Genomic DNA, 25,367 nt, shown 5'->3' with positions numbered 1-25,367 from the left:
TCGTCTCATCACTCGCTGGTGGGAACCGCTGGTTTGTCTAGAAGACTGTTGACAAAGGTGCTTCGCCGAGGGGGACAGTCTCCCTTGATTTGGTTAACATTGCTAAAGCTCCATTGGGGTCCCCCGTGCCATCGACTCCGGCACGGACCCAAAATCTTGGCGAGTGCTTGGCCGGCTGCCATACATTGAATCTTGCAGTTTGTCGCCCTTCCCTGATGTGCTGGAGGGAGGTGTTGCAGGGATACCAATTTTTGTGAGACTTCTGTGGGACCAGGAACACCTGCTCCCGCCAAAATGGCAGAATCGGCAGGGGACACGATTTCGACAAAAAGAAACATTGCAGTCTTGCTGGAAGAGATGAGGGGAATCCGGACCGATGTTGGTCACATATTGAACAAGTTGGACCACAGGGTGGACACAATGGAAGATAGAATACAAGGTTTGGGGAGACCACCAGGAGGTGCTTATGATCATAGCTTGAGCATGCGTCTCCCGACCAACTGGTCGAAAAGTGGATCAAACCCCCACTTTTGCTCCACCCCATGCGGAGGAATTTGAGACTAGGTGTTCGCTTATGACCTTGGCCACACGTCTAGGCAAAAACGGAGCGGATTGTCCTCAGGGAGCCGAGTTATCTGAGGTGCGAATGCCAGCAGGAAAGTGAAAGTGTTCCTTCTGGCTTGGAGACGACAGCCCGGAAAACTGCTGCTGGGCCGCGGCGTGACCTTCTGTGGCAGGGCCCAAGAGTGACTGACCCAAGTTTCCCAGGTGTTATGCCTGGGCCCCCCTGCTTCTCCTGCAAGCACAGAGACATTGAGGGACAGTGTGGCAATCCTGTCCAGCGCTGCTGTATGAGGTTTGCCCCCCCCCAGAACCCCAGACACACTTAGGCACCAGATGAGGGGCCCCCAAGGGTATACAGACCCTAGAGGGAGCTGACTGGGGGCCCGTGGAGCCCCCAGGAACAGAACTGCGCCAAGTGTAGACTGTGAGAGCTTGGAGTTCTGTGGCTGAGGTGTGGGCCCCTAGTCAGGAAGAGGGTCGTGTGCCCACCTTGCTGCGCCCCCGCTACTCGAGACTGTTATTGTGTTAGCGGCGCCCAAGGAGTGCAGCGACAAGGTGAGGGTCCCCAGGCTCGGATATGAGGCGTGTGCCCGCCTTGGTGGAGGTTGCCTGGAAAAGGGCAGTGCACAGCGGGATTTTGACTGACCGGAATACTGGGTGGCCCTGGAAGCCCTGGACCAAGGTCTGAGAGACCGCTGAGGAAGGTGGCTGTGGTGGAGAGGGGGTGGGGGGTCAGGTGACACAGACCCCACCAGTGCGTGAGGAGCCCCTGAGAAGGTACGGGGCACACAGAGTAAACCCCCACAGGGGAGGAGAGGAGGTTGTGCCGCAGAGCAGGGGCTGGCCCTACTTCCACCGCAAATCCTAAGACCCCCGGGCACACAGGGAAGAAACTTGAAGTGTTTTGTGCCCCGCGAGGCTGGGGGTAACTGCTTTGGAAGGTGCAAAACTACTTTGCCTGAGCTGTGCTCTGTCGCGGCGAGCTGCAGGAGAGACATAGGAGCGGAGGGCCCACAGGGCGCCTGAGCAGGGGGATGCCTGTGTGTGGAGGTGGGCGGACTGCTCCCCCCCCCACCTCTGACACATTGTGAACCTGTGCAGCACCGGAAGAGGTGCACCTGAGTGGCCCTGCCAACCTGCAACACTGGGGGATCATTTGGCACCAGGCAGTGCAGACGTGAGGGGCACAATGCTCTCCTGGGGGACATCAAGGCTGGTGGAGGCCGTGGATTCAGGGTCCCCATTGGTCCCTGCACGGCTTGGCGCGCCTGTGCTCCACGTGGACTGGAAACTGAGATTAGAGCGTTTTGAATACCCACAGAGTCGGGTCAAGAAGTGTTACCCCAGGCCGGAACAAGCAGGAGGGCAAAGATGACCCTGCGTCCACAAAGAAAGACATTGCCTCGTTATTGGCAGAAATTTGGGTAATGAGGGCCGACATTGACGGAAAGGTGGATAAGATTAACCTCAGAATTGACTAAATGGATGAGAGGTTGCAGGCGGTGGAGCACAACCAGTCATCCCTTGATGCATTGGAAACACAGATGAACATGAGGATGGCGGAGCTGAAGAGGAGAGAGGGGGAGATGACCCTTAAATTCGACGATTTTAAGAAATGAGAAAGAAGGAACAATCTGAGATTTTTTGGGGTCCTGTAGAATGAGGGTGAAATCGACCGAGACCTGCGGGGAGTTGTGCACGAGGTCGCTGAAGTTTTGTTCGGCGATGACACCATTGACTAGCCCAAGATTGACAGGGTGCATAGAGCGGTTGGCGCTGGCAGAGGCCCGAGTTCAGTCTTGGTTCGCTTTCATAACTACACAGACAAGCAGAGGATATTGGAAAAAAGCAAAGGGGGCTGATGTTGGGTAACGTGAAAATGACACATTTTCAGGACCTATCCTCATGTTGACGAAGAGGCGCGCTTGTGCATGCCACTCACGAAATGGCTGAACGAAAAAGGGGATTAGATAAAGGTGGGGCTTCTCCTTTTCCGTTTCTTTTGAACTGGACGGACACAGCTACAAGCTGGTTATGGAAGATGACATGCAGAGATTAACAAGAGCGCTTATGGGAGGTGAGGAGTCCCCAACAGAGGAGGGAACGAAGGGGACGGAGGGCACCGAAGACAGTGGCGCATCAAAGGATCTAGCAGGCGGAGATTGCCCGGCTTGCGCAAATGCAGGAAATTGAACACTCCCCCGGCTGGGCCTACTTGACTCTGGGGTCTTCGGGCCTTGCTGGCGGCCGGCAGTTCCACTTTACACGCACTTGGAGTTTGAGGTCTTTTCTTGTCAGAACTTGTCAGAACTTGGGGTCTAGTTCGGAATTTCTCTTTTGGTGAAGGGCACTAATGTGATTTAGTTGTGTCTGGAGGAGAATGGACCCTGTCGTTAATTGATTGTTCCCAAGGGTCGCACTGGAGGATGGAGATGGTTTGTGAGAGGGGGGTGAGGGAGAGTTTTCGGGGTGTTCTAGGGAATCTTGAGGCGGGGGGGCTTGTGTTTTGGAGGAGTTTGTGGGAATAACCCGGTGGACCGGGCCCTTTTAGTGGTTTGCCACTCATCCAGTGATGTTAAGTGGAAGGCACCGGGCGCCACAAGGGGCTGTGGGGGAGGAGGAGGAGGAGTTGAAGTTCTGTGAAAGGTATGAGCCCGAATGAGGGACTGACGTGAACTTTGTTGTGGACTGTGTTTTTAAATTTGGAAAGTAAGACTTTTAGGTGGAAGGCTAGGTGGGCCTCAACCTGTGTTTTGAACTGCCTATTGTGTTAAGAGCCTGAGCGTCACCTTGCCTACAGGCACAGCCTTACTCCGTGCTGTCCAACATGGGGAGGAGAGCTGACTCTGCCACATTTATTCTTTATATTTGAACCCTGACTTTCTTTTGCATACATATTCTCTTTTTCACACTTTATGTATGAGATATAGGACAGCCATTCGGTTTTATTAGTGTAGGGCGTTTTGATTTGATGGACGCAACTAGGGCTGTTTTATTTATTATTTGATGGTCGAGACTACTCCCTCCTTAGCTATAGGGCAAAGTAGCAGTTTCTCCAACCCCATTGAAACTTCAATACAAGTTTAACAAATTGTACCTTTGGTGTCAGTGTCATACTTTGTGATACCATGCCTCCCTTGTTCCATACACAATTCCTGCATATCTTTTAGACCCATCTAAGTAAAAGTGCATGCTTTTACTGGCCTGTAGGGCAGTGCCCAAGGGTCCAGCCCAACATGCAACTGTGGACCATTTTTATTGGTTACTGCTCTGTGCAGCTGATAGTTTTGACTAACCAAATAAGCTTTGAAAAGCACTGTTTTAAACATACTACTAACAACTCCCTCTTGGGTTATACCCAAACCGTCAGTTGCGAAAAGTAACAAGTTGCCATTTGTATTTTTAGGCCACTTCTTCATTGATGCCTGTGCTTATGCTAATTTACAGTCAAGCCCTGTACAAGCATGAGCTAGGGGCCAGAATATGTCCTGCCCTTTTGTGCTCCACCGATTGACCTCTGTTTTCATCCACTGACCCAAGCATGTGCTTATCTTCTTACTCGCGTCTATCTATCTCTCTCTCTCTCTCTCTCTCTCTCTCTCTCTCTCTCTCTCTCTCTCTCTCTCTCTCTCTCTCTCTCTCTCTCTCTCTCTCTCTCTCTCTCTCTCTCTCTCTCTCTCTCTCTCTCTCTCTCTCTCTCTCTCTCTCTCTCTCTCTCTCTCTCTCTCTCTCTCTCTCTCTCTCTCTCTCTCTCTCTCTCTCTCTCTCTCTCTCTCTCTCTCTCTCTCTCTCTCTCTCTCTCTCTCTCTCTCTCTCTCTCTCATTCATTTGAGAGTGAGGTCTCATGCAAGGCAGAATATTCAGTCGCTGCTGGGACCGGGCCCACACTCTTGAGCTCTTCAACCACAGACAATCTGAAGCACTATATTATCTGAGCCCGCTTGCCATCACTGGGAGTCAAGGAATGGAATATTGCTGGTGTCCTGGAGGCGTGTCGGAGATTTGAAGAAGCACACTTTCTTCCTATGGTTTTAAACCATAGTATAGTTGATAAATGCCAATATTTAACATTGTGTAAGGTGCACCTATTTTTGCATGTTCAGCCAATGTCTGCATCATGATTGCTGACATTTATTTTTTGATTTGTGCAACAAAAATGTGATCTTTCTTTTTTGTTTTTAGGTTATGGGCTTCGGGTTGTACCTCATGGATGGAAGCGTTAGTAATATCTACAAGCTGGATGCCAAAAAAAGAATAAACTTGAGCAAAATAGACAAAATACTTTAAGGTATGGGTTGCCCTCTATTTCTACTGAGGATGCAGGTGCCTTTGTACAGCAGTGTTATCCTGCTCTTTTATTGTTGATTTGTACAGGGCCAGCTGCAAAAAGGTTACTTTGAGGGTGGGTGGACTTGGTACAAGAAGAATGCGGGTTACAATGAGCGGATTATTGCAGATCTTGGTGCATTCAGGTCCGATCAAAATTGGTGCCAGGGAAAAGGAAGATATGCTCTTTGTGCGAGGCAGGACAGGCAAACAAGTGCTGGCGTCAAGATGGGCTTAAGTGCGAGCCACAGAAAACGAGCAAAGGAGCAGTTACAGACTCTTGACTTGCCTCCTAATGACCATGAGATGTGTTTTCTCCAAAATGCTTGTTTTTGTATACTTCCTGTTTATCTTCCGTAGTGTCTTTAATCCTTAATTGATGCAGTTCTCAGTACACCGAGCAAACAAGCAGCGCAGATATGACTGTAAACCAATTTCTTTATTTAAGTCTTGGGAACCTGATGTGCATATACCTTTAGGATACTGGTGGACTATTAAATTAGCTTTTCGGCTAACCTTTTACTGTTTTGTTTCTTTACCTGACCACAGCAATTGCAGGTTGTTCCTCTGTTTGGAGACATGCAGATTGAGTTGGCTAGATACATCAAGACAAGTGCCCACTATGAGGAAAACAAGTCAAGGTGAACATTACATTATCACTGTACTTTTCAAAACCTATGATGGTGATATGTGCATATTAAATATTACGTTGACAATTACGCGTAATAGTATGAAAATATAAATTGAAATGGGTGGTGCGTGAAAGGAAGCGCCCCCAATTTCAGCACGATCCTCCCCGCAATGAGAGACAATAAGGGACTCTCCCGTAATGGGAATAAGGCCAAGACAGAGTGCGGGTGAGCGTAAGTAGGAGTTTATCCAAAGAATAGGGCATGCAAAGGACTCTGCAACCTCCGAGAGCGCTCTGTCTGACAATAGCAAAGACAGGCGTATTTCTAATACAAAAAACGTCATCAGAACCTACACACTATAGGGGGCACAAGTTAATTGGGATTGGGTGGCGTCGACTAACTATAGGTGTTGCTGCGGCGTGGTTGGTCTTGGCGTGAGGACGTCACTGGTCAGCCTCGTGGGTTGGGTTGGGCCTGGCAGGCCAGCTTGAGGTCATCCGAGCGGTGTTGGTATGCTGGGGCAGCCTGTGACAAAGATGAATACCTTTCCTGACTCGTTTGCCCTAGGGCATGCACACTGCAGTTATTCAAGAAACGACATTTTAAGTTCATCAATAAATCGCTCAGCAGTTTATCTTATAAAATAAATGCAACACATGAGGAATGCACCTCGTGAGAGGTCTGGTGGTTGTCGGTTGGGGTGAGATTTACCTGTGTCCTATTGACCGGTATTTTAGGTCGAGGGGCTGGGCTCTGGGGCCTGAGCCGAATGATACATGTCTGTCTGCTGCGTTAGAAGTTATTCTATAAATGGGTCTCTGTGTCTTGTCCCAGCGTTGGGGGTCGTCTGTGCACGGGGTCATGATTCTTGGGGTGGTCTAGGGGGGGTTGTGGGATTTACGAGAGGGTGCTGGTAGATCTGTGGATTCAAACGTGGGTTTATTACCTTGCTGTAAATAACACAGGTGGCGGGCTGTGGCCTTGGGTGCGGTACCGGGGCCTCTGACTCTCTGAAGCGGCTCCAGCTTGGTTGGGGGAGGTGAGGGAGCGCGGCACATGCCTTAGCTTCTTCATCTGGCAGGCTTCGTAGGGTGGGAGGGAGAATGGCCTTGCATATATTCACAAAGGTTTTTTCCTCGTGCGTTGCTGACTTTTGAATGCAGAACTTTTATAATGCTTTGCCTTATTTTGATCTTATTTAAACACACATCTATATTTCAATTTCGTTACACATTTCTTTAATACATTCGGTCCGAGTACCTTTTCATTACATGGTATTATATCTACTACAGTGTTTAAGTATTTATCTACATTCGACGGTACATGAGGTAGAACTATATTATGGACCACAGAGATTGACGGTTGCCACTATGGGTGACTTAAGAAGACATATAGGGGTTCATGTGTCTACATATGACTTAAGGACACTTTCTCTGTGATCTAGCAGCATTAGTACAGTCACAATGTGAAGTCATATAAACATTTCACTTTTATGGCTAATTCATAGTTTGCAGATTCTGTTTAAGAAGAGTAGTTCACTAATACCACTACTTGAATTCATTTCTGCGTCGCCCTGGCCTCGCGGACCAGGTCCCACGGGGTGCAGTATTACATTGTGGATAACAGACTGTTACAGTGTTAATATCTGGTGTTAGCTCGTACCCAACTTTCCCATGGGAACGCGCTCGCAGCGGAGCTGCCATGGTGCTGCGGCGGCAGAGATGCATGAAAGGCCCTCCAAAGGTGGGGGCCGCGCTACAGTGCGCTGAACTCACGCCATCTTTGCTAGACAAGATGGCTTCTAGGCCTAACTGAATTTTGGTATATGCAGGGAACGGATACGTGTGGGCAATGTCGTCGGCGGGTGAGCCCTCCTCCACCTGGGCCCGGGTGGCATGAGGGGACGCCCACCGAGTCATGGTCCTCACCTGGGGAGAAGGCTGCAGGTGAGGAGGGCCTCGCGGCCAGTCCTCCCCTACATTTCCCCCCTTTCGTTACTAAAGTAACGAATTCTTTAGCTCTTCCAATCTTCTACATTCTTGTTCCTCTATCACTGCGTCATCCCATGCAGGTGTTCCTTTTCTAGGCATCCATGCCCTACATACCCCCCTCAAGCTCTCACCTCTTCTAGCATACTCGTCTGGTGTACATGTTAAATATATACAGTCACCAGTTTCTTCCAAGTCTACCCAGACCTCCTCATACCATTCCAGTTCCACATCTCGGGGTTCTTTGATAGTGGTGTGCCATAGTTTGTCTACTATGTACTTATCACGGTACATAGGCACTAACTGGTACCTGGGAGTGTTATCTGTTCCTGTCTGTACATGTACTTCTTGTGTCGCCCTAATTGTACCACCAGAGTTGCCCATTGTCACCATCATCATTGCACCGTTAGGGACTGCGTTAGCACAACATCGGAGGCCCACCTGGCACAGGCAGAACACCACGAGGAGGAACACCACAACTGGTATCAAGAACTTCATTGCCATTCCAAGCCATGAGGGAACCCAGGAGAAGATATTGTCGAACCATGAGCTATCTTTAGCCCCACCTTCCATCTTCATCTTCTCTCCCAGGTTATGTACTGCTTCAATGACGTGGGACAGGGACCCATTTTCTGCGTCTTCAGAAGGTACGAACGTGCAGCAGGCACTTCCTATTTTTCGGCAAACACCTCCGTCCATCGCTGTTAACAGGTCCAGAACATACCTGTTCTGCATGGTCATCAGTCGCAGAGCTCGTAGTTCCACCTTTATTATGTTGAACCCTTCTTCAGTGTCATTGGCCAGCTGAATCAGTTCCCACCGTGTGATCTGGAGCCATTTTGCATTTGCTCTTGCTTGGACACTTGAAACTAGTGAGGCAAAAAATGTTTCCACGGAGCTGAACAGGCGATACCTGTCTGGGATCTGTGCCAATAAATCGGATGATGCTTGTGATATGTAGTTCGATGCTCGCTTGTTCCGTGATAGCTCCTCTTCCTTCCCTCCGGAGGACAGGACATAGAGGTGCGCTTTTGCAGTGGGAGAAGTTGCACCTTGGTTCACGTTTCCTTGCGTCCTTTTATTTTCGTCGACGTGACTTTCTGGAATCACCATTAGGGCCGAGTGCAAAGTGGCCATTGAGCAGCTGCCACTCCATGCCTGGGGAAGGTGCAAGTAAGCCTGATTCCCGCATACCCAGTATGTGTCCATTAGCGCTGCTGTTCCTTTTTTCATGTCTGGGATGGTGAGAGTTTTGTTACAGTTTTTATTCGTTCCCATTGCTAATTTTCCTTCTCCCTTGAAACATAGTTCGTTTTTTATTTCACTTTGTAGCTTGAAGGGTTTCTCCATCGCTGTTACCCATGTTAGTTTAGAGATGTGTTCTTTCCATATTGGTGTGCACGTTTTTTCCATCCACCGCAGCTTGTCTGGTTGGACACCTCTCAGTACTTCCGCTTTGCACAGTACTTCTTCATCTTTCCATCTGTTTTCGGAAAACAGTGTCCCTTGTATTGCAAAAAAGGGTTCTTTAAGACAGACCACTCCAGACGCTTTTGGATAGCACGTTTTGTCGTTCTGTATCATTTTGAAAGAGACATCGTGTGCTTGGAAGGTGTTCTTTATTCTACACAGTGTGAGATGAAGGAGACATTGGGCATCCACAATGGGCAATTCTCTTGGCAACAACACTTTGGGTGTGCCTGATGCATGGGGGATGAGCGAACAGACATAACAGCTTTCATTGGTTGTCTGTTTAGCTGTTGCACTCATATCTGCATACCATTTATTTGCTTGGTGGGGGTGTCGTGGGTCTTCCATCTTGTCTAAGCCTAACCCATAATACTCATCATACCCCCTCCTACTTGTCTCTCTTCTTCGCCTACTTTTCTCCCTCCTCCTATACCTTTTAGTTTCGATAGGTGAAAAAATAGGCCCCCCTTCCTCCTTCCCACCCCCCTTTTCCAGTTCCTCATATAGGAACTTGTGTTCTGTCATCGTAATTACTTTTCCATTTTCCTCAATAAACAACAAATCACTGTTTTGTATCGGGGCGGGAAGGGTAGTGGGGCTGTTATATATTTCAGGTAGGGACATTGTGGCATTTTCCATTTCTTTTTGGAAATTTCTTGATTGTGACAGGGCAGCAGTGGGTGTTGCAGTATAGTAACCCCATACAAAGTGTGATCCATCCCAGACCAAAAAATCACCTTCTTTAATATTCATACTTGTAGTTGAATTCGTCCCAGGGGCCAGGGTGATGTTACTCCCCCCTCCCCCCTCGTTCATCTCGATAGAGATGAACGCTATGAACCAATATGTCACCAGGCAAAATATTGATATGAAGAACACAATAACACACATTGATAAACCACATTCGTATGAATATGTAAATCTATCTACTAACATTTCTCTAAATCTAACAAATCTATTAGTTGCAGGCTGCCCATTGGATGCCATGGTAAATCCTGTTTGAAACACAAAAGTGCATTAAGTACAAGCATGTAAACATTTCTAACGTTGTGACGTTGTTTCGACAAAGTATGGGAGTGGGTGGGGGAGGGGGTGTGTCCACAGACAAGGTAATTTTACAATCCTTACTATCCGTACATTATTTCATATATAAAAAAGGAAAGTGAGAAAAAAAACTTCTCCAAAACCAAAAAACCCACAAGAACCTTCAAAAGTTGTAAAAAGTATATATATATATACATATTTATTTTAGTACACTTGCCATGCGCCAGTCGCGTTCAATGTTCATCACTTAATGCACACAAAATTCCCATCATTCATTCTGCACAACTCCATTGTCCGCTGTTGCCTGTGCCTCGTCCTGTACCTCACCTTCCACGGCGCTATACGCCCTGCGTACATCTGTCAAATGCACCCAATATCTAAGGCTCTTCACCTTTACCGCCGTGGGCGTGCAAAACACTACCTCATAAGGGCCATGAAAACGTGGTGCATTCCACCTTCTCACAAAACTTCTGACATATATGTAGTCGCCTGGCATCAGCTGTGACTGTTTGTCCGGCTGTGTTACTGCTTCTGTTGCATTTCCTTCCTCTCTTGTGAAGGGCGGGGCAAGTTGTTTTGCAATTACGCGCGCTGCTTGTGCTAATTTTTTCAAGTAGTCGGTAAACTCCTCACCTAATACCGCAGCGCTTCTGTGTGCGTCAGAACGTTCACGGAGAGGCGAATGTGTTGTGTGCATTCTCCTTCCCGTGACGATCTCGTGTGGGGATAAATGATGGTCTTTGCTTGGCTGATTGCGCAATTCGAACAGGGCCAGAGGTAGGCAGTACATCCAGGTCTTTTTTAGGGAAAAACATAGTTTTGACAACCTGCCTTTCAGCAGGCCGTTCATCTTTTCCACTACGCCATTACTTTGAGGATGATAAATTGAACATAATTTGTGTTTTATTCCCAATAATGTAGTCACTTCCTTGAACAGTTCATTAACGAAATGAGTGCCGTTGTCTGAGCGAATCACGTCGCAAATTCCCCAGCGCGGGAATACTTCCCTCACTAAGAACTTTGCGGCGCTTTTCGCGTCAGGACGTGCACAGGGGCCCGCTTCCACCCACCTTGAGAAGGGACATACGACCACAATCATGTAACGAGCCCCATTGCACCTTTCTCCCATATCTACATAATCGATGTGGAGCTCTCTAAATGGGCCATTGGGTTTTGGTATTGTACCTCTCAGTGTGCGTAATGTCATTCCTGAGTTGTAAATTTGACATGTCGTGCATTCCAATGCCAGCCTAGTGATGTGTTCCTGGAGGCAAGGTGCAAACCAATCCTCTTGTATCTCTGCCACTATGTGTTGCTTAGCATTATGTGCAGGGAAGTGTAGTTGTTGAAAGGCTATTTCTAACAACGTAACTGGCATCACTGCTTTTCCTGAACTCTCTTGTCGCCACAATAAGTCTGTTGGTGATTTGCTGCATCCTCTCTTAGTCCATAGCAATTTTTCTTCTGCACTAGCTCCCTCTTGCAGCTCTAGTATTTCTTGTGTGAGCATCATGTTATATCCTGTGGGGACCTCTTGGCTTACTGTGTGGTGCAACATGTACTCCCCTACCTCACCTTTCTGAAAGTATGAAGCTTCTTTGGCGGCGGCGTCTGCTGCCGCGTTTACCAAAGATACAAGATCTGTGTTTGTAGTATGGGCTTGGCATTTCACAATTGCCACTGCCGTGGGGTCTTGCAGTGCCTCAATCAATTCTTTTAACAATTCTGCGTGTTGGACAGGTGTTCCATCTGCTCGTCGAAACCCTCTCCGCCCCCACCGTGCCAGCCCTCCGTGTACTGTGGTCGTCATGTATGCTGAGTCTGTGTATATTGTTACTGCGCACCCCTTAGCTGCATGCAATGCTTCTATTAGTGCTATTAGTTCTGCTGCCTGGGCTGAATAGTGTGATGGGAGGCGGCATTGCACTAGTGTCTCATATTCACCTTCCTCTAATCGTACCACTGCCATACCCACATGTTTCTCTCCTGTCTCCATGTCAATTGAGGCCGGCCCGTCCACGAAGTACACCTCTCCCTCGTTCAGGGCATTCTCAAAAACCACCTGATCCTGACCCTCGTCACCGGTGTATGTTGCACAGTTGTGGTTCTGCATGTCTTCTATTGTGCACGCCTCCGTGATGAATGTGGCTGGGTTTACAGTTTTACATCTTACTATATGGATGTTTGCACTGGACAATATTATCTCATATGCTGTGGCGCGTTGTGTTGTTAATGTGCTTTTTGATCGCTCTAATATTGCAAATAGTGAGTGTTCCACAAACAGTGTTACTGGACAGCCCATTACTATTGTGGCACTTTTTTCAATGGCGAACGCGGCAGCAGCGAGAGATTGCTCGCACGCGAAATGTCCTTGCATTACTGCGTCCAGAGTGCCGCTATAGTAAGCCAGTGGCTTGTGACCCAACGATGTCTTTTGTGTCAGCACTGCGGTCATCAGTGTTCCCTTGCAGTGTGAAAATAAGAAGAATTCGCGTCCATAATCTGGGTTTGCCAGAACTGGAGCGCTTGATATTAGCTCCTTTAGTGAGTTAAATGATGTGTTCATTTCTCCTGTCCATTCTATGTCTCTGTTTTCCTGTTGCGCTTCTTTAAGTGCCTGTAACAAGGGCCTTGTATATGCTGCGTAGTCTAATATCCAAGCTCGGCAGTAGTTGCACATGCCCAGGAATTTTTGCATCTCCTTTACTGTTTTGGGCTCCCCAACGGCTCTAATTGCCTCTGCTCTGTCTGGTATGATCCGTTTTCCATCCTTTGATATTAGCTGTCCCAAGTATAGGACCTCTGTTAGGCAGTATTGTAACTTACCCTTATCCACCTTGTACCCCTTGTTGGCCAGTAATGTCAGGAGTGTTATTGAATCCTTTCTACACTCTTCCTCGCTTTGTGCACAAACCAATAAATCGTCAACGTACTGAATCACCGTACTTTCTACAGATAGGTTCCCTAGGTCCTCATGTAATATCCTGTTGAATATGCTTGGGCTTTCGCAATATCCTTGTGGTAGTCTGCAGTGTTCAAATCTCCTCCCCCCTAGTGTAAATGCTGTTAAGTACCTGCTCTCTTCTGCTAAGGGGATCGAAAAGAACGCATTTTTTAAGTCAATAACTGTGAAATGAGATGCTGTTTTTGGGATGTTGCATAGTATTGTGGCCGGGTTCGGCACTAGAGGGAACTCTTTCTGAATCACATCATTGAGTGGGCGTAAATCTTGTATCATCCTCCAGGAACCTCCCTTCACCTTTTTGATCGGGTAAATGCATGTGTTGCATGGGGAATTTGAGGGCACTATTATTCCTTGTGCTAACAGTGCCTCTATTGTCTCCTTTATTCCCTCTTCTGCCTCGCGAGACAATGGATATTGTCTCACCCGGGGTAAAATTGCCCCTTCTTTCAGTTTTATCACCACAGGTTGAACTCCATGTAATAACCCTACATCATGGGGGCCGTTCGTCCATATGTTAGTTGGTATTAACCTCATGTCATCATCAAAAAATGTATGTGGTGCTCCAACTACTGCCATTAATTCAATTGGAGTTTCTCTGGCCGTAATCACGATGTCACATGGTATTGCTAGTTCCATTACTATTTCGCCGTCTGTCTCGGCGTCTGAAAAGAGCTCTTCATCTGACAGCTCTCGCAGTGGGATATTTGCATTTGTACACAGTACTGTACGCCATTCGCATCCTTCCATGTCAATCCCTATTACACATATCCTTTTTGCTGACACGTGTACTGCGTGCAAATCCAATGATAGCACTGCCCCAGTGGCTGTTTCGGGGCACACTATGGGGCGAAAGAGGAACTCAGCTGGGATCCTCCAATCCATTCTTTTTAGTTCTGGTACTATGAGGGCCAATGTTCGCATGCCCTCAATAAACACCTCCTCGTTTTTTGGTAAGCCTCTAATTTCTGTGATGATTGCGTGGCCCTGCATTACTGCCATTATGCGTAGAGGACATATGCCCGGTGTTGAACATACTATACCACTTTCTGTAAATGATATGGTCATGTTTAGTTTGCTCAAGAGATCCCTCCCCAGCAAATTAATTTGAGAGCGTTCATAGTACAGTAAGGGTGCCTTCACTGTTTTCCCCCCCACCGTTACATCCAATTCTTCTGTGTAAGGAACTTCAATTACAGCCCCAGAGAACCCCTGCGTCTCTAACGTCCTATTAGATAGCGGGAACCGGCCCTCTTTAATGCATGATTTCTCCGCTCCGGAATCCACCATGAATATGAATTGCTTGTCTCCTATCTGCGCCCCTATCAATGGTTCCTCTGATGCATTGTGGGTCGTAGATAGAACTGGACACGCAAGTGTTCTCTGTGGGCTGTCCTATGCGGGGTGTCTCATTGCCCCTCCCTGATCAAAAATGTTCCCAGAAACTACTGATACTCCGCTGTAGGGCGCGGGTGCGGGGGCTCCATTCGCTACTGTAGCGAAAGTGTTACCTGGCATGTATTGTATAGTGTCATTATTCTGTGGGTGATTTTGTGTTCTGTACTGATGTCCGTGTAGTTGTGCGTTACCTCTTTGCCCTGCATTTCCTTGTTGTTGGTGCTGTCCCATGGGGAGGCCGTATGGGCTCCCTGGGTGTGGGTGACCGTACTGTTCTGCCTCCTGGAACCCGTTGTTTTGTCTGCTTCTGCACTCCCTCGAGTAATGTCCCCACCTCCCACAGTTCCAGCAGCTCCCCTGTGGACCTCTGGGACCCTGCCATCCATTTCCTCCCACTCCACCATACCCTTGTCCCCCTCTTCGGCCCCTGTACCCACCTCTACCCCCTCGTGGGGCCCACTCTTGCCACATTGGACCTCCGTTCTGCTCCTGCTCAGTCCACTGTCGTTGTCCTTGTCCTGCCCAATTTGCTGCTATTCTTCCTTGTATTGCTATTTGCCCCTCCTCTCCTTCGTCTCCCTCCCTCATGAGTGGGAGCCCTGCTACCGCTGCTGCAACCTTCACCAGTTTTGATTGTACCAACTTTGCCTCGTCTGCCAACCTTTTCTGTGCTACTTCCCTCTCCCTCTCTTTTATCCTTTTGCAATGGTGCACTATTATACTTTGGATCTCTGGCCACCCCTTTGCCTCAACGCCCGCTATTTTATCGAGTGCCTTCTGCACCTCTTTTGGGAGCCCTCTCTTAATGATAAAATAAAATAGAGATGTGGATTGGTGCCAGGGTGTGCCCGTTTCCGCTCTCCACATCTCCTGCACCCGGAGAATGTAATCCATAGCATCCTCCCCGTCATTCATTGTACACTGCATTACTGACTGTAAATCTGGAGTATCTGGGAACGTCTCCCGCAGCGCATCCCAAACCCGTGCCCGCACTGTATTAAAAGACGCTCCATCATGACGGTCACAATCTAATGTCACGGCCGGGAACCCAGCCTTAACCCATACTCTGTCTGCTTGATCTCCTACTGCTGATACTAGTAGGCTTTTCACATCACCTACTGCCAGCGGTATGCCGGCAGTATGTTTCTCGAATGCATATATCCACTTGCTCGCCCCTCCGGACAACGGGGGCAATAACTTCATCAAATTAGCTTTATCCATCTGGGCCCAGGGTATATAGTTTGGTCTTCCTCCCCCTCTGTGTATTAGTGGAAGTTGTAATTTTCCTTTTAACGTTGCGCCCTCACCCACTTTGGTCGTCGCTGACCCCAATGGCGCCATCCTCCCCACTCTATTCCTTAGTCGTCCCATCCACTCATCATCTATTGTTCCTAGCGAGCATGCACCGTCCAGCTCCTCGCTTTCCCCTCCTACTGCCATACTCAACCTATCACTCTCATCTATTTCCCCTCGGACATCACATAGCAGGTCCTCTCTGATCCCTGTCTGCCGTGATACATCACCGATGCTCCCCTCTGGTGTTTCCACCTGTATTATTCTTGTCGGTTCTTCCTCAATTCTGAACAATATTTCACCCTTTTTCCATCCTTCCTCAATTGGTCTACTTTCACTTGATGTTCTGGATACACGTCCTGATCGAGTGGGAGTGCATGCTGTACGCTCACATATCTCTTTTATTCTTGAGAGTTCATCCTTTGCTATCGAGAGCCTTGATTCTAAATCGCTCGTTAGCTTTTCTATGTCCCCTCTCTGCGTGCTTGTCTGGGCACGCTCTCTAGTGCTTTCGTATGGTGGGGGGGCTGTTGGTCTTAGGGGTGTGGTAGTTGTTGGGGGAGGCACATAAGTAGGATCACTATACCCTGCTGCGGGGGCTGGTTTATGTAATATCGGGTACAAACTAATCACCTCCGCAGGTTGTTCAGTATTTAGCTGTTCCTTTTCCTCTCTTGGAATCATCAGTGGGTTATCTGTGGTGGAAGGTAGATCAATATTTGGTGCCGGAGCTTTGGGTGGGGGTATTTCCTCAAATAGTCTCCAGAGATCTAATATCTCCTTCCTGTTTTGCCACTGTTTGCCCTTATACTTGAGGTGAATGCACGTTCGTACCATATCTAGAACGCTTTTTTCAAAAGACCCTCCCTCAGGCCAAATCTGGGGCAATCCTTCCCCTTTTAATTCTGTTACCCATTGATCGTGGTATTTCTTGATTCGTTCAGCGTATCCCGGTAAGCTCGTGCAAATATGTGACAAGGGAGTTTCTGCCCCCATATTCTAAATCAATAGCACTGACCGTGTTCACCTCCTTTACTTTTGATTACGTATAGATATGTCTAAGTATATTTTATGGCCCAGACAAGAGCGGACTTCTCAATGATATCACGCAAGTTAAATTCACTACTAACATTCTTTCTTACTCGCCATTCCTCATTGTCTTTGCATCCCTGTTCAATCCCGCGCAATTTTCATTCACAATCAACCACCTGCTAGTTATGGTCCACACTCTCTGGCACCCCCTCGCGGTCAGTCGTTCTTCTTTACTATTCACACGGTGCGCGCACCCCTCACAATGCTTTCCCACTCACACCTCGCTTTTTTTTCCCTCCCTTTCCTTCCTGTCCAGCTGTCCCTGTTGTTCTACTCGGGTAACTAGATACCCGTCTGCATGTGCCAGTATTTTTGATCCCTATTTCTGCTGTTTTCCCCCCTGTCTTGGTATTTTATGTTAATCAGTTCACCCCAGGCTCACTTGTAGTCCAGACCCTTACCCTCTGAGCAAAAGAATAGAAAGAAATAGCAAACACTAAAATATACTCTGTGTCTTCCCTTGCCAGACACTAATAACTTATTTTTCACTTCTTTATATATTCCCAGTACTAGTTTAGATAGCACTATGCGGCGCCGCCTTCCACCCCCTTTCGGAGCTAGGTTTCCGTCACTTCTACTTCCTCATTTACTTCTTACTCCTAATGGCCATATGCAAAGAAAAAGATAAAGAAATTTTCAAGACCCGTCTTTAGTAGACCCCCGTTATTCTTCTCCTCTACCTGTCCCCGTTCTTCTGTTCACAATTTCCCCTCCCTTCCCCTTTACGATCGCTCGCACTCGGTACTCACGTGCCCGTCTTGAACCGATAGTCTCCGAAACTGGGTCCGTCCAGGCGGTGTGGCCTTTCTGCTCAACAGTCAGCCCCGGCTCCGGCGAGCGGTACTCAAAGGGGATTTTTCAACCGGGATCCCGTACCCCCTCTAGTTTGAGTGCGCACTTCTAAGCGTACCGGTCGCCGTTGGCGGGTAGCTTCCCGGAGCCGGCTCACCGTGCGTTTCCCTTTTTGACCGGAGATTCTCGTGCCAAAAGGGGGTCGTTAAAAGGAGTTAGGAAAAATAACTTGGAGATATCACGTCGGGGTCACCACTGAAAGGAAGCGCCCCCAATTTCAGCACGATCCTCCCCGCAATGAGAGACAATAAGGGACTCTCCCGTAATGGGAATAAGGCCAAGACAGAGTGCGGGTGAGCGTAAGTAGGAGTTTATCCAAAGAATAGGGCATGCAAAGGACTCTGCAACCTCCGAGAGCGCTCTGTCTGACAATAGCAAAGACAGGCGTATTTCTAATACAAAAAACGTCATCAGAACCTACACACTATAGGGGGCACAAGTTAATTGGGATTGGGTGGCGTCGACTAACTATAGGTGTTGCTGCGGCGTGGTTGGTCTTGGCGTGAGGACGTCACTGGTCAGCCTCGTGGGTTGGGTTGGGCCTGGCAGGCCAGCTTGAGGTCATCCGAGCGGTGTTGGTATGCTGGGGCAGCCTGTGACAAAGATGAATACCTTTCCTGACTCGTTTGCCCTAGGCCATGCACACTGCAGTTATTCAAGAAACGACATTTTAAGTTCATCAATAAATCGCTCAGCAGTTTATCTTATAAAATAAATGCAACACATGAGGAATGCACCTCGTGAGAGGTCTGGTGGTTGTCGGTTGGGGTGAGATTTACCTGTGTCCTATTGACCGGTATTTTAGGTCGAGGGGCTGGGCTCTGGGGCCTGAGCCGAATGATACATGTCTGTCTGCTGCGTTAGAAGTTATTCTATAAATGGGTCTCTGTGTCTTGTCCCAGCGTTGGGGGTCGTCTGTGCACGGGGTCATGATTCTTGGGGTGGTCTAGGGGGGGTTGTGGGATTTACGAGAGGGTGCTGGTAGATCTGTGGATTCAAACGTGGGTTTATTACCGTGCTGTAAATAACACAGGTGGCGGGCTGTGGCCTTGGGTGCGGTACCGGGGCCTCTGACTCTCTGAAGCGGCTCCAGCTTGGTTGGGGGAGGTGAGGGAGCGCGGCACATGCCTTAGCTTCTTCATCTGGCAGGCTTCGTAGGGTGGGAGGGAGAATGGCCTTGCATATATTCACAAAGGTTTTTTCCTCGTGCGTTGCTGACTTTTGAATGCAGAACTTTTATAATGCTTTGCCTTATTTTGATCTTATTTAAACACACATCTATATTTCAATTTCGTTACACATTTCTTTAATACATTCGGTCCGAGTACCTTTTCATTACATGGTATTATATCTACTACAGTGTTTAAGTATTTATCTACATTCGACGGTACATGAGGTAGAACTATATTATGGACCACAGAGATTGACGGTTGCCACTATGGGTGACTTAAGAAGACATATAGGGGTTCATGTGTCTACATATGACTTAAGGACACTTTCTCTGTGATCTAGCAGCATTAGTACAGTCACAATGTGAAGTCATATAAACATTTCACTTTTATGGCTAATTCATAGTTTGCAGATTCTGTTTAAGAAGAGTAGTTCACTAATACCACTACTTGAATTCATTTCTGCGTCGCCCTGGCCTCGCGGACCAGGTCCCACGGGGTGCAGTATTACATTGTGGATAACAGACTGTTACAGTGTTAATATCTGGTGTTAGCTCGTACCCAACTTTCCCATGGGAACGCGCTCGCAGCGGAGCTGCCATGGTGCTGCGGCGGCAGAGATGCATGAAAGGCCCTCCAAAGGTGGGGGCCGCGCTACAGTGCGCTGAACTCACGCCATCTTTGCTAGACAAGATGGCTTCTAGGCCTAACTGAATTTTGGTATATGCAGGGAACGGATACGTGTGGGCAATGTCGTCGGCGGGTGAGCCCTCCTCCACCTGGGCCCGGGTGGCATGAGGGGACGCCCACCGAGTCATGGTCCTCACCTGGGGAGAAGGCTGCAGGTGAGGAGGGCCTCGCGGCCAGTCCTCCCCTACATGCGCCACATGTGAATACTAGTGTGGAGACCTCTGGTAAGCCTGGCTGGCCCCAATTTGATCAATTAATAAACGGGGTGACCGTAGGATACTTTTGTGCCATCATCCCATTTTCTGTCTGAGATGATCAACACTACACTGCCTTATTGATGTACCGATACCCATACACTGATCATCTGATAAACTTAACCTGACCTCCAGTGTCACCTGCTATTCTATTACTGGGTTCTAGACACACTCTTAAGTGAATTAATAATTTTCTGCAGAACCCAATTTCCATTCCAGCAAAGCAAGCAAACAAACTGTGCCAGGAAGTCTCATTCCTGAGCTGTAGCACCCGCTGCTATTTTTGCTGTGTCCTAAACTCAGCTCTGCAAGTAATCCTCAATCCTAACCTGTCACATCCCTGCCATTGAGGAACTGCAACCCACACTTGGCTGAGCTGTGATGTACCTCAGTCCTGACCTGAAGCACTTATTGACATTCCGGATCTATCTCTCACCCCATGTCCTGTTCCCAGACGCCATGGTCCCTATTTCCACCAACCCCACCCTTTCCTGCACTTTGACTCAATGGCAGGTGTCTCTCCCATACTACAGTTTTCTCACTTGCTTACTCCCTTCTCTCAATCTCTCTGTAGAGCTTTCCCTGTCAGACCCTCTGTTTTTATTGTTATAATACATTAATGTTAAATTGCATTTTCCCAAACATATCTTAAAATGCAGTTTAAAATATAATCTGGATGTAGACTGCCCCACTGTTCCGGCACGGAATCTGGCCTCCACCGCTGCCATTGCTTCAGTCTAGGCCTCTAACACTGCCTGATCTTCCATTAAGGCAATGAAAGCTCAGCTCAGCCAGTGCACCTCAAACCTAATCTGCTGCACATACTAATTTTGTAGTAGTATGACTCACAACCAGCTAAGTTGTTGCCACCTCAAGCAGGTGAGCAGCACCTCTTGCTTTTACAGCAATGAGACCCTCACACATCCTTTCCCAATGCACTGCTACTGTTTAGATATTCTAGTATCCACACTTGTGACAGGGTCTTGCCACCATCCTGCATCTCTCATTTCCCCTCCACCTCCTTATACTCCCTTACACAATTTAACACTTGCTTGAAGAGAGCCACGTAGATGAGAAGGGTGGAGTAGGCGTATCTCAAAATCTAGGTGGAAGTCTTTTACTCTTCAACCAATGCAAGGCACACAGTTTAGAGCTATCTGGTTCTCTGTCAACTAATTGCAGAGTTCCTAAAATGTCCTAAGCCTATGTAGTCTGACACTTGTAGTCCTTCGTTTATAATTGGAAAGCTGCAGGTACCAGAATGCTAAGAATATAGCCATGACTGAATGGGCTACTCAAGCCGGACATTGGATAGCTTCAGAGCTCTGTACTAGTATTATTCTTTTTTTAAGAAAGAATTGTGGTGTAGTAGTAATCTTATCAAAGGGAGCCCTAGACGGGATATACAGTATCGTTCCAAAATGCTGATTTAAAAAAAGGCAAATGCAGCAAACAAATTCCAAATCCCATTACACCGAATAAGGGGATCGGGGGTTGCGGGAGTATCCTCCGCTCATCTTGGTCTGTGTAATGGCCTTGGGGGTTGCAGGGGTGTCCCCCTTTTCCATTTCATGGGATCTATGTGATCACTGCGCCACTGAAAATGCAGACAAAAAATGCTGAATAAAAAACATCAATGCACAGTGATCACATAGATCACTTTTGCCTGCATCCCGCTACCTGCTTCCCCTTTGTCTCCCTACTTACCTTTTGGCAGCACATTTCTGTGTGTGCCGCTGAATCTCCTCTATCGCTGCGGCAACCGTTCACTTCCACTAACATGGGTCGGAACTGGCGCTGCAGCGTCCTTTTTTTTTTTTCTTTTTTCTCCCCTTTTCTTTTTTTACTTGTCCCCCGATATCCATGTAATGGAAGTGGGGGACACCCCCGCAACTCACTCCTGAGCCCATTACACTGAACAAGGGGAGCGGTGGTCACCCCTGCTCCCCTTATTCGGTGTAATGGGATTTTTACTCACCATTTTGGCCTGATACCCATTACATGGATAGCGGGGGACGAAAAAGAAAAAAGGACCCTGCGCCACAGTTCCTGCCCATGTTAGTGGAAAGGAACGGATGCCGCAGGGATAGAGAGGGGTCGGCGGCACACACAGAAGTGCCGCTGAAAGGTAATGTGGTAGGAAAAGGTGAAGCAGGTTTTGGGACAGTTTTTCTGAAGTCCAACTAAGGGCTTAGTAAAACCATACAACTGAGACAGTACAAAACCCCACTCTTAGTAGAAGGCTGTACCACCTGAATATTTGGTAGCATAGACAGAGCAGCCAGGCTTATCTTAGGAGGGAGAGCGGGCTGTAGGAAAGTACAAAGAACCTGTAGTATAGACATGGTTCAAAAGAAACACGAACACCCAGAAGTATTATACAAAATAAAGTTTTTTTTATAGATACAAGTAGGGCAAGATCAATCTTGGTTGGTAAGTAGTTTGCCATAGTCATAAGCGCAACACAATGCTTGGTACACAGACCAAAGCATAGACCTTGTACAGAGTTACTAACAGTATTTCTAGGCAAGTCAGACCTAATCATACACATTTAGAATAGAACACAACTATTCAGGGGGTGGAAAACCACACGTTACTTTTAGATTACCTACAGTAATTCAAGGGTAGTAGACCCTGCCAATTAATCAGTGACACTCAGCTAAGGAATCGCATAGTAAACCAACCCTGTTACCAGGATACGTTTCTGAATAGTGGAACACAAATTCATGGAACAGTATCAACCTATCTACATTCAGGATAGCACTGTTATAGTAGCTGAGTAAGACCTAAGGTTGTAGTACACTTAGTTGCTTTTCAGATCAGTGGAACACAGATTAAGGTAAGCCAGAACTCAATTTATTTTAGGATGGCACAAGGTAGACCAAGGTTATTAAAACCCCCATACACTTATTAAGAATTGCACATAGCTATTCAAGGTAAGTAAAACCTAAGGTAGACTTAATCTAGACAGGTTAAACAGCAGGTCAGGGGAAGCAAGACCCAGTTGGTGAATTTATACATGTATATCCTAAAAGAAATAGTAAAGTGAAGCTAACCGTATTACATTTGGGAAGGTGGGGACCCAATTCACTGGTGAGTAAGATAACCTTGTATATACTTTTCAGAATTGCAACATTCATTCAAAGGATATTAAGAACTTGTGTAACTGTTCCTTTTTCACAGGGCCAGTAACCAAACCAACCCTTTAACAAGTAAGTACTCATTACATTTTTTGGGCAAAAGGCCCAAACCTTGTTGTCTTTCCCTATTCTTGAAGCATGAGTGTTCTCAGTGGCAGGAGGGGGTCACTAGTACTCTATTGTCAAGCAAACCGGTCAGGATAGGCACAGATGTAGGAACAGTCAGAGTTCCTGTGGAAGTCTCTTTAAAACAAGGAAGTAGTTCACTTTAGGGTTAGTTAGGGTCCAGGTGCTTCAAAGAAAACACCCTAGGAGGATTGCAGCAGTGTGCCTGGGTAAACTGGATGAGAGGACTCCCAATCACCCGAAACACCCCAAAGCTACACAGGAACCACAAAAGGTTTAAGGTAAGTAATATACCAGCTAACACAGTACCTCAGCAAGAAGAGGTGTTTGCAGCAGGAAGTCTTCAGGATCGGCAGCCAAAAACCCATTCGATTAATTCTTTGTCATGAAGACTGAAGACAGGCCACTGGAATGGATTTTGCAGCAGAGATCAACGGGGAAGGCTCCAAGCAAGAGCTTCTTTGCAGCTGGATGCAGTTCTGTGGTTTTGGCACCCTTTTCAGGAGCCAGGAGAAGACTGAATCCTGCTGGTCAGATGCTTGTCTCTAATCTGGTCCAGCACTCTGGTGAGGGGACTTCAAGTACTTGCTTCGCGTCTCTGGAGGTCGAGCAGAATGCCACCAAAGTTTCAGCAAGATTCGGAATTCGTAAGACCGTTGCCCTGCCCGATGCATTGAGGTTCCATGGTATTGAGGTATTGCAGCCCCTCATGGAAGCAGCACAACGTGGGATGGCTCAAAATGCAGGTCCTCTTGAGTCTAGTGGATCTCTCCAGCCAGGCTCTGGGTCAGGGTTGTCCTTTTCGGGATCTCAAGTACGCTTGGAACAAAGGGTCACGGCAGGTTCCAGTTGCAACTGATTCCAGGCAGGTATGACAGAGGGCTGCAAAGTTTCAGACTTCACCCCCATTTCCACTCTTCAAACATTCTGGAGCCTCGGTGGGAAACACAGAGGGTTCCCGCTGAAGACAAAAAACCAAACAGGACGTCCCCTACCTAGGAAGGCAGAAGGACCATGAAAAGGACAAGCTCAAGAAAAATGGCAAAAAAAGAAAGGAGCCACCATTCTGGATGGTGACCCTCCTGTGCATTACCACAGCTGATTTGGCAGCCTGCGAGTAAAAGTTACACGAAAGTCATAAAAGTAGAAACACTGCTACCAGCCATAATAGTAAGCTTGTCACAGTAACCGAAATGTTACTGGAGCAGTCAGAAAGGGGATGCCTTGTATCGCCCCAGCACTCCACATAGGGTGCTGTGTGCTGGTCTCACAAAATAAAATGTAAAGGGGTTGAAAATCCCTCTCTACCCTTGGGAACAGTAGTTCATACAAGGAAAGCCAGAGAAAATAAAAAAGGAAGCCCAAAGGGCAACCCAGTAACACTGCACATAAAGTGATGTGTGCTGCAACAATAAAATGTAGATGCCCAAAAAGTAAACAAAAAAGGATGGATTCAGAAATACACTATGGAGAGTCTATGAAATGACACCCATTAAAATAGCAAAAGAAAGGGCGAGTGGGGGAAAAAGGTTCCCACTCAATCAGAAACAAGGAAACCAATCCACAAGTCCTGCAAAACGTTCTGGGGGTCTCGCAGATGAGGGAGATTTAGCATAAAAATGAACATCTTACCACTTGCTTTTCGTGGGCTAGCGCAGGCCCTGTGTGTTCCAAGCCAGGACGTGGGCTGGGACCATCTGGTCCCAATCCACAAACTGTTTTTAGTGTCTAGAGTGAATGCGTGAGTTTCACCAACAGTGGTCCTGATTGGACCACTGCTGGGGTGTGGGTGTGTGTGTGGGGCAGATCTTCTATTGGGCTGAGTTTCTGTGCTCACCTGGACTTTAGGATAATGAGTCCAGCAGCCATTTCTCCAGATCTGAAGAGGACCCAAGTATCCTGTGTAGAGGTGCGGCAACCACATTTTGCTGCAGTCCTGGTGGAGCCCTGTCTGGCTACTGATCTCAGAAGATCCTCGATGGTGGTTCAACACTTTGGACTGGTGGTAACAACTAGTCACAACGTCTTCTCGTGCACCTGCAGTTTGGAGTCTTCGAAAGTGTCCCTGGTCCATCCAGTGGACTGACCAACTCCCGTTTGGGCTACTGTGATACAAGTGTTGTGTTCTGCGTTTTGACTCTGAACTTCAGGGGCCTTCAGCTTGTCCTGTAAGCAGCCTTCCTGTGAAATCTCAGCGTCCCAACATCAACGGGCCCGAGATAGAAGGCCTTATTCGACCACACCACCTGTGATGCCTGCAGTCGGGGTGCATAGGTGACTGTTTGGTAGAATGTTCATCCTGTGTGTAATTCTCCCCACTTGGTGAGTCCCCTAGCACTTTTTGCTTGACTATTGTATTTTTATCTG

General features: G+C 47.6%; 1 protein-coding gene across 1 annotated transcript in view; it reads left to right on the top strand.

The window, feature by feature from the left end:
- The window catches only part of CYFIP1 (cytoplasmic FMR1 interacting protein 1), a 1,181,635-nt gene that overhangs the window by 337,143 nt on the left and 819,125 nt on the right, over positions 1–25,367 (top strand). Inside the window, 3 exon segments of the mRNA XM_069636612.1 lie at positions 4,747–4,839; positions 4,841–4,852; positions 5,440–5,531. Of these exon segments, the coding sequence (XP_069492713.1) occupies positions 4,747–4,839; positions 4,841–4,852; positions 5,440–5,531 (197 nt within the window).

The sequence above is a fragment of the Ambystoma mexicanum genome, chromosome 7p (genome assembly GCF_040938575.1).
Source record: "Ambystoma mexicanum isolate Mex_15411 chromosome 7p, UKY_AmexF1_1, whole genome shotgun sequence".
Taxonomy (NCBI): Eukaryota; Metazoa; Chordata; class Amphibia; order Caudata; family Ambystomatidae; genus Ambystoma; species Ambystoma mexicanum.
Note: the sequence above shows the minus strand (reverse complement) of the source record. Positions and strands in the feature narration are given on the sequence as shown.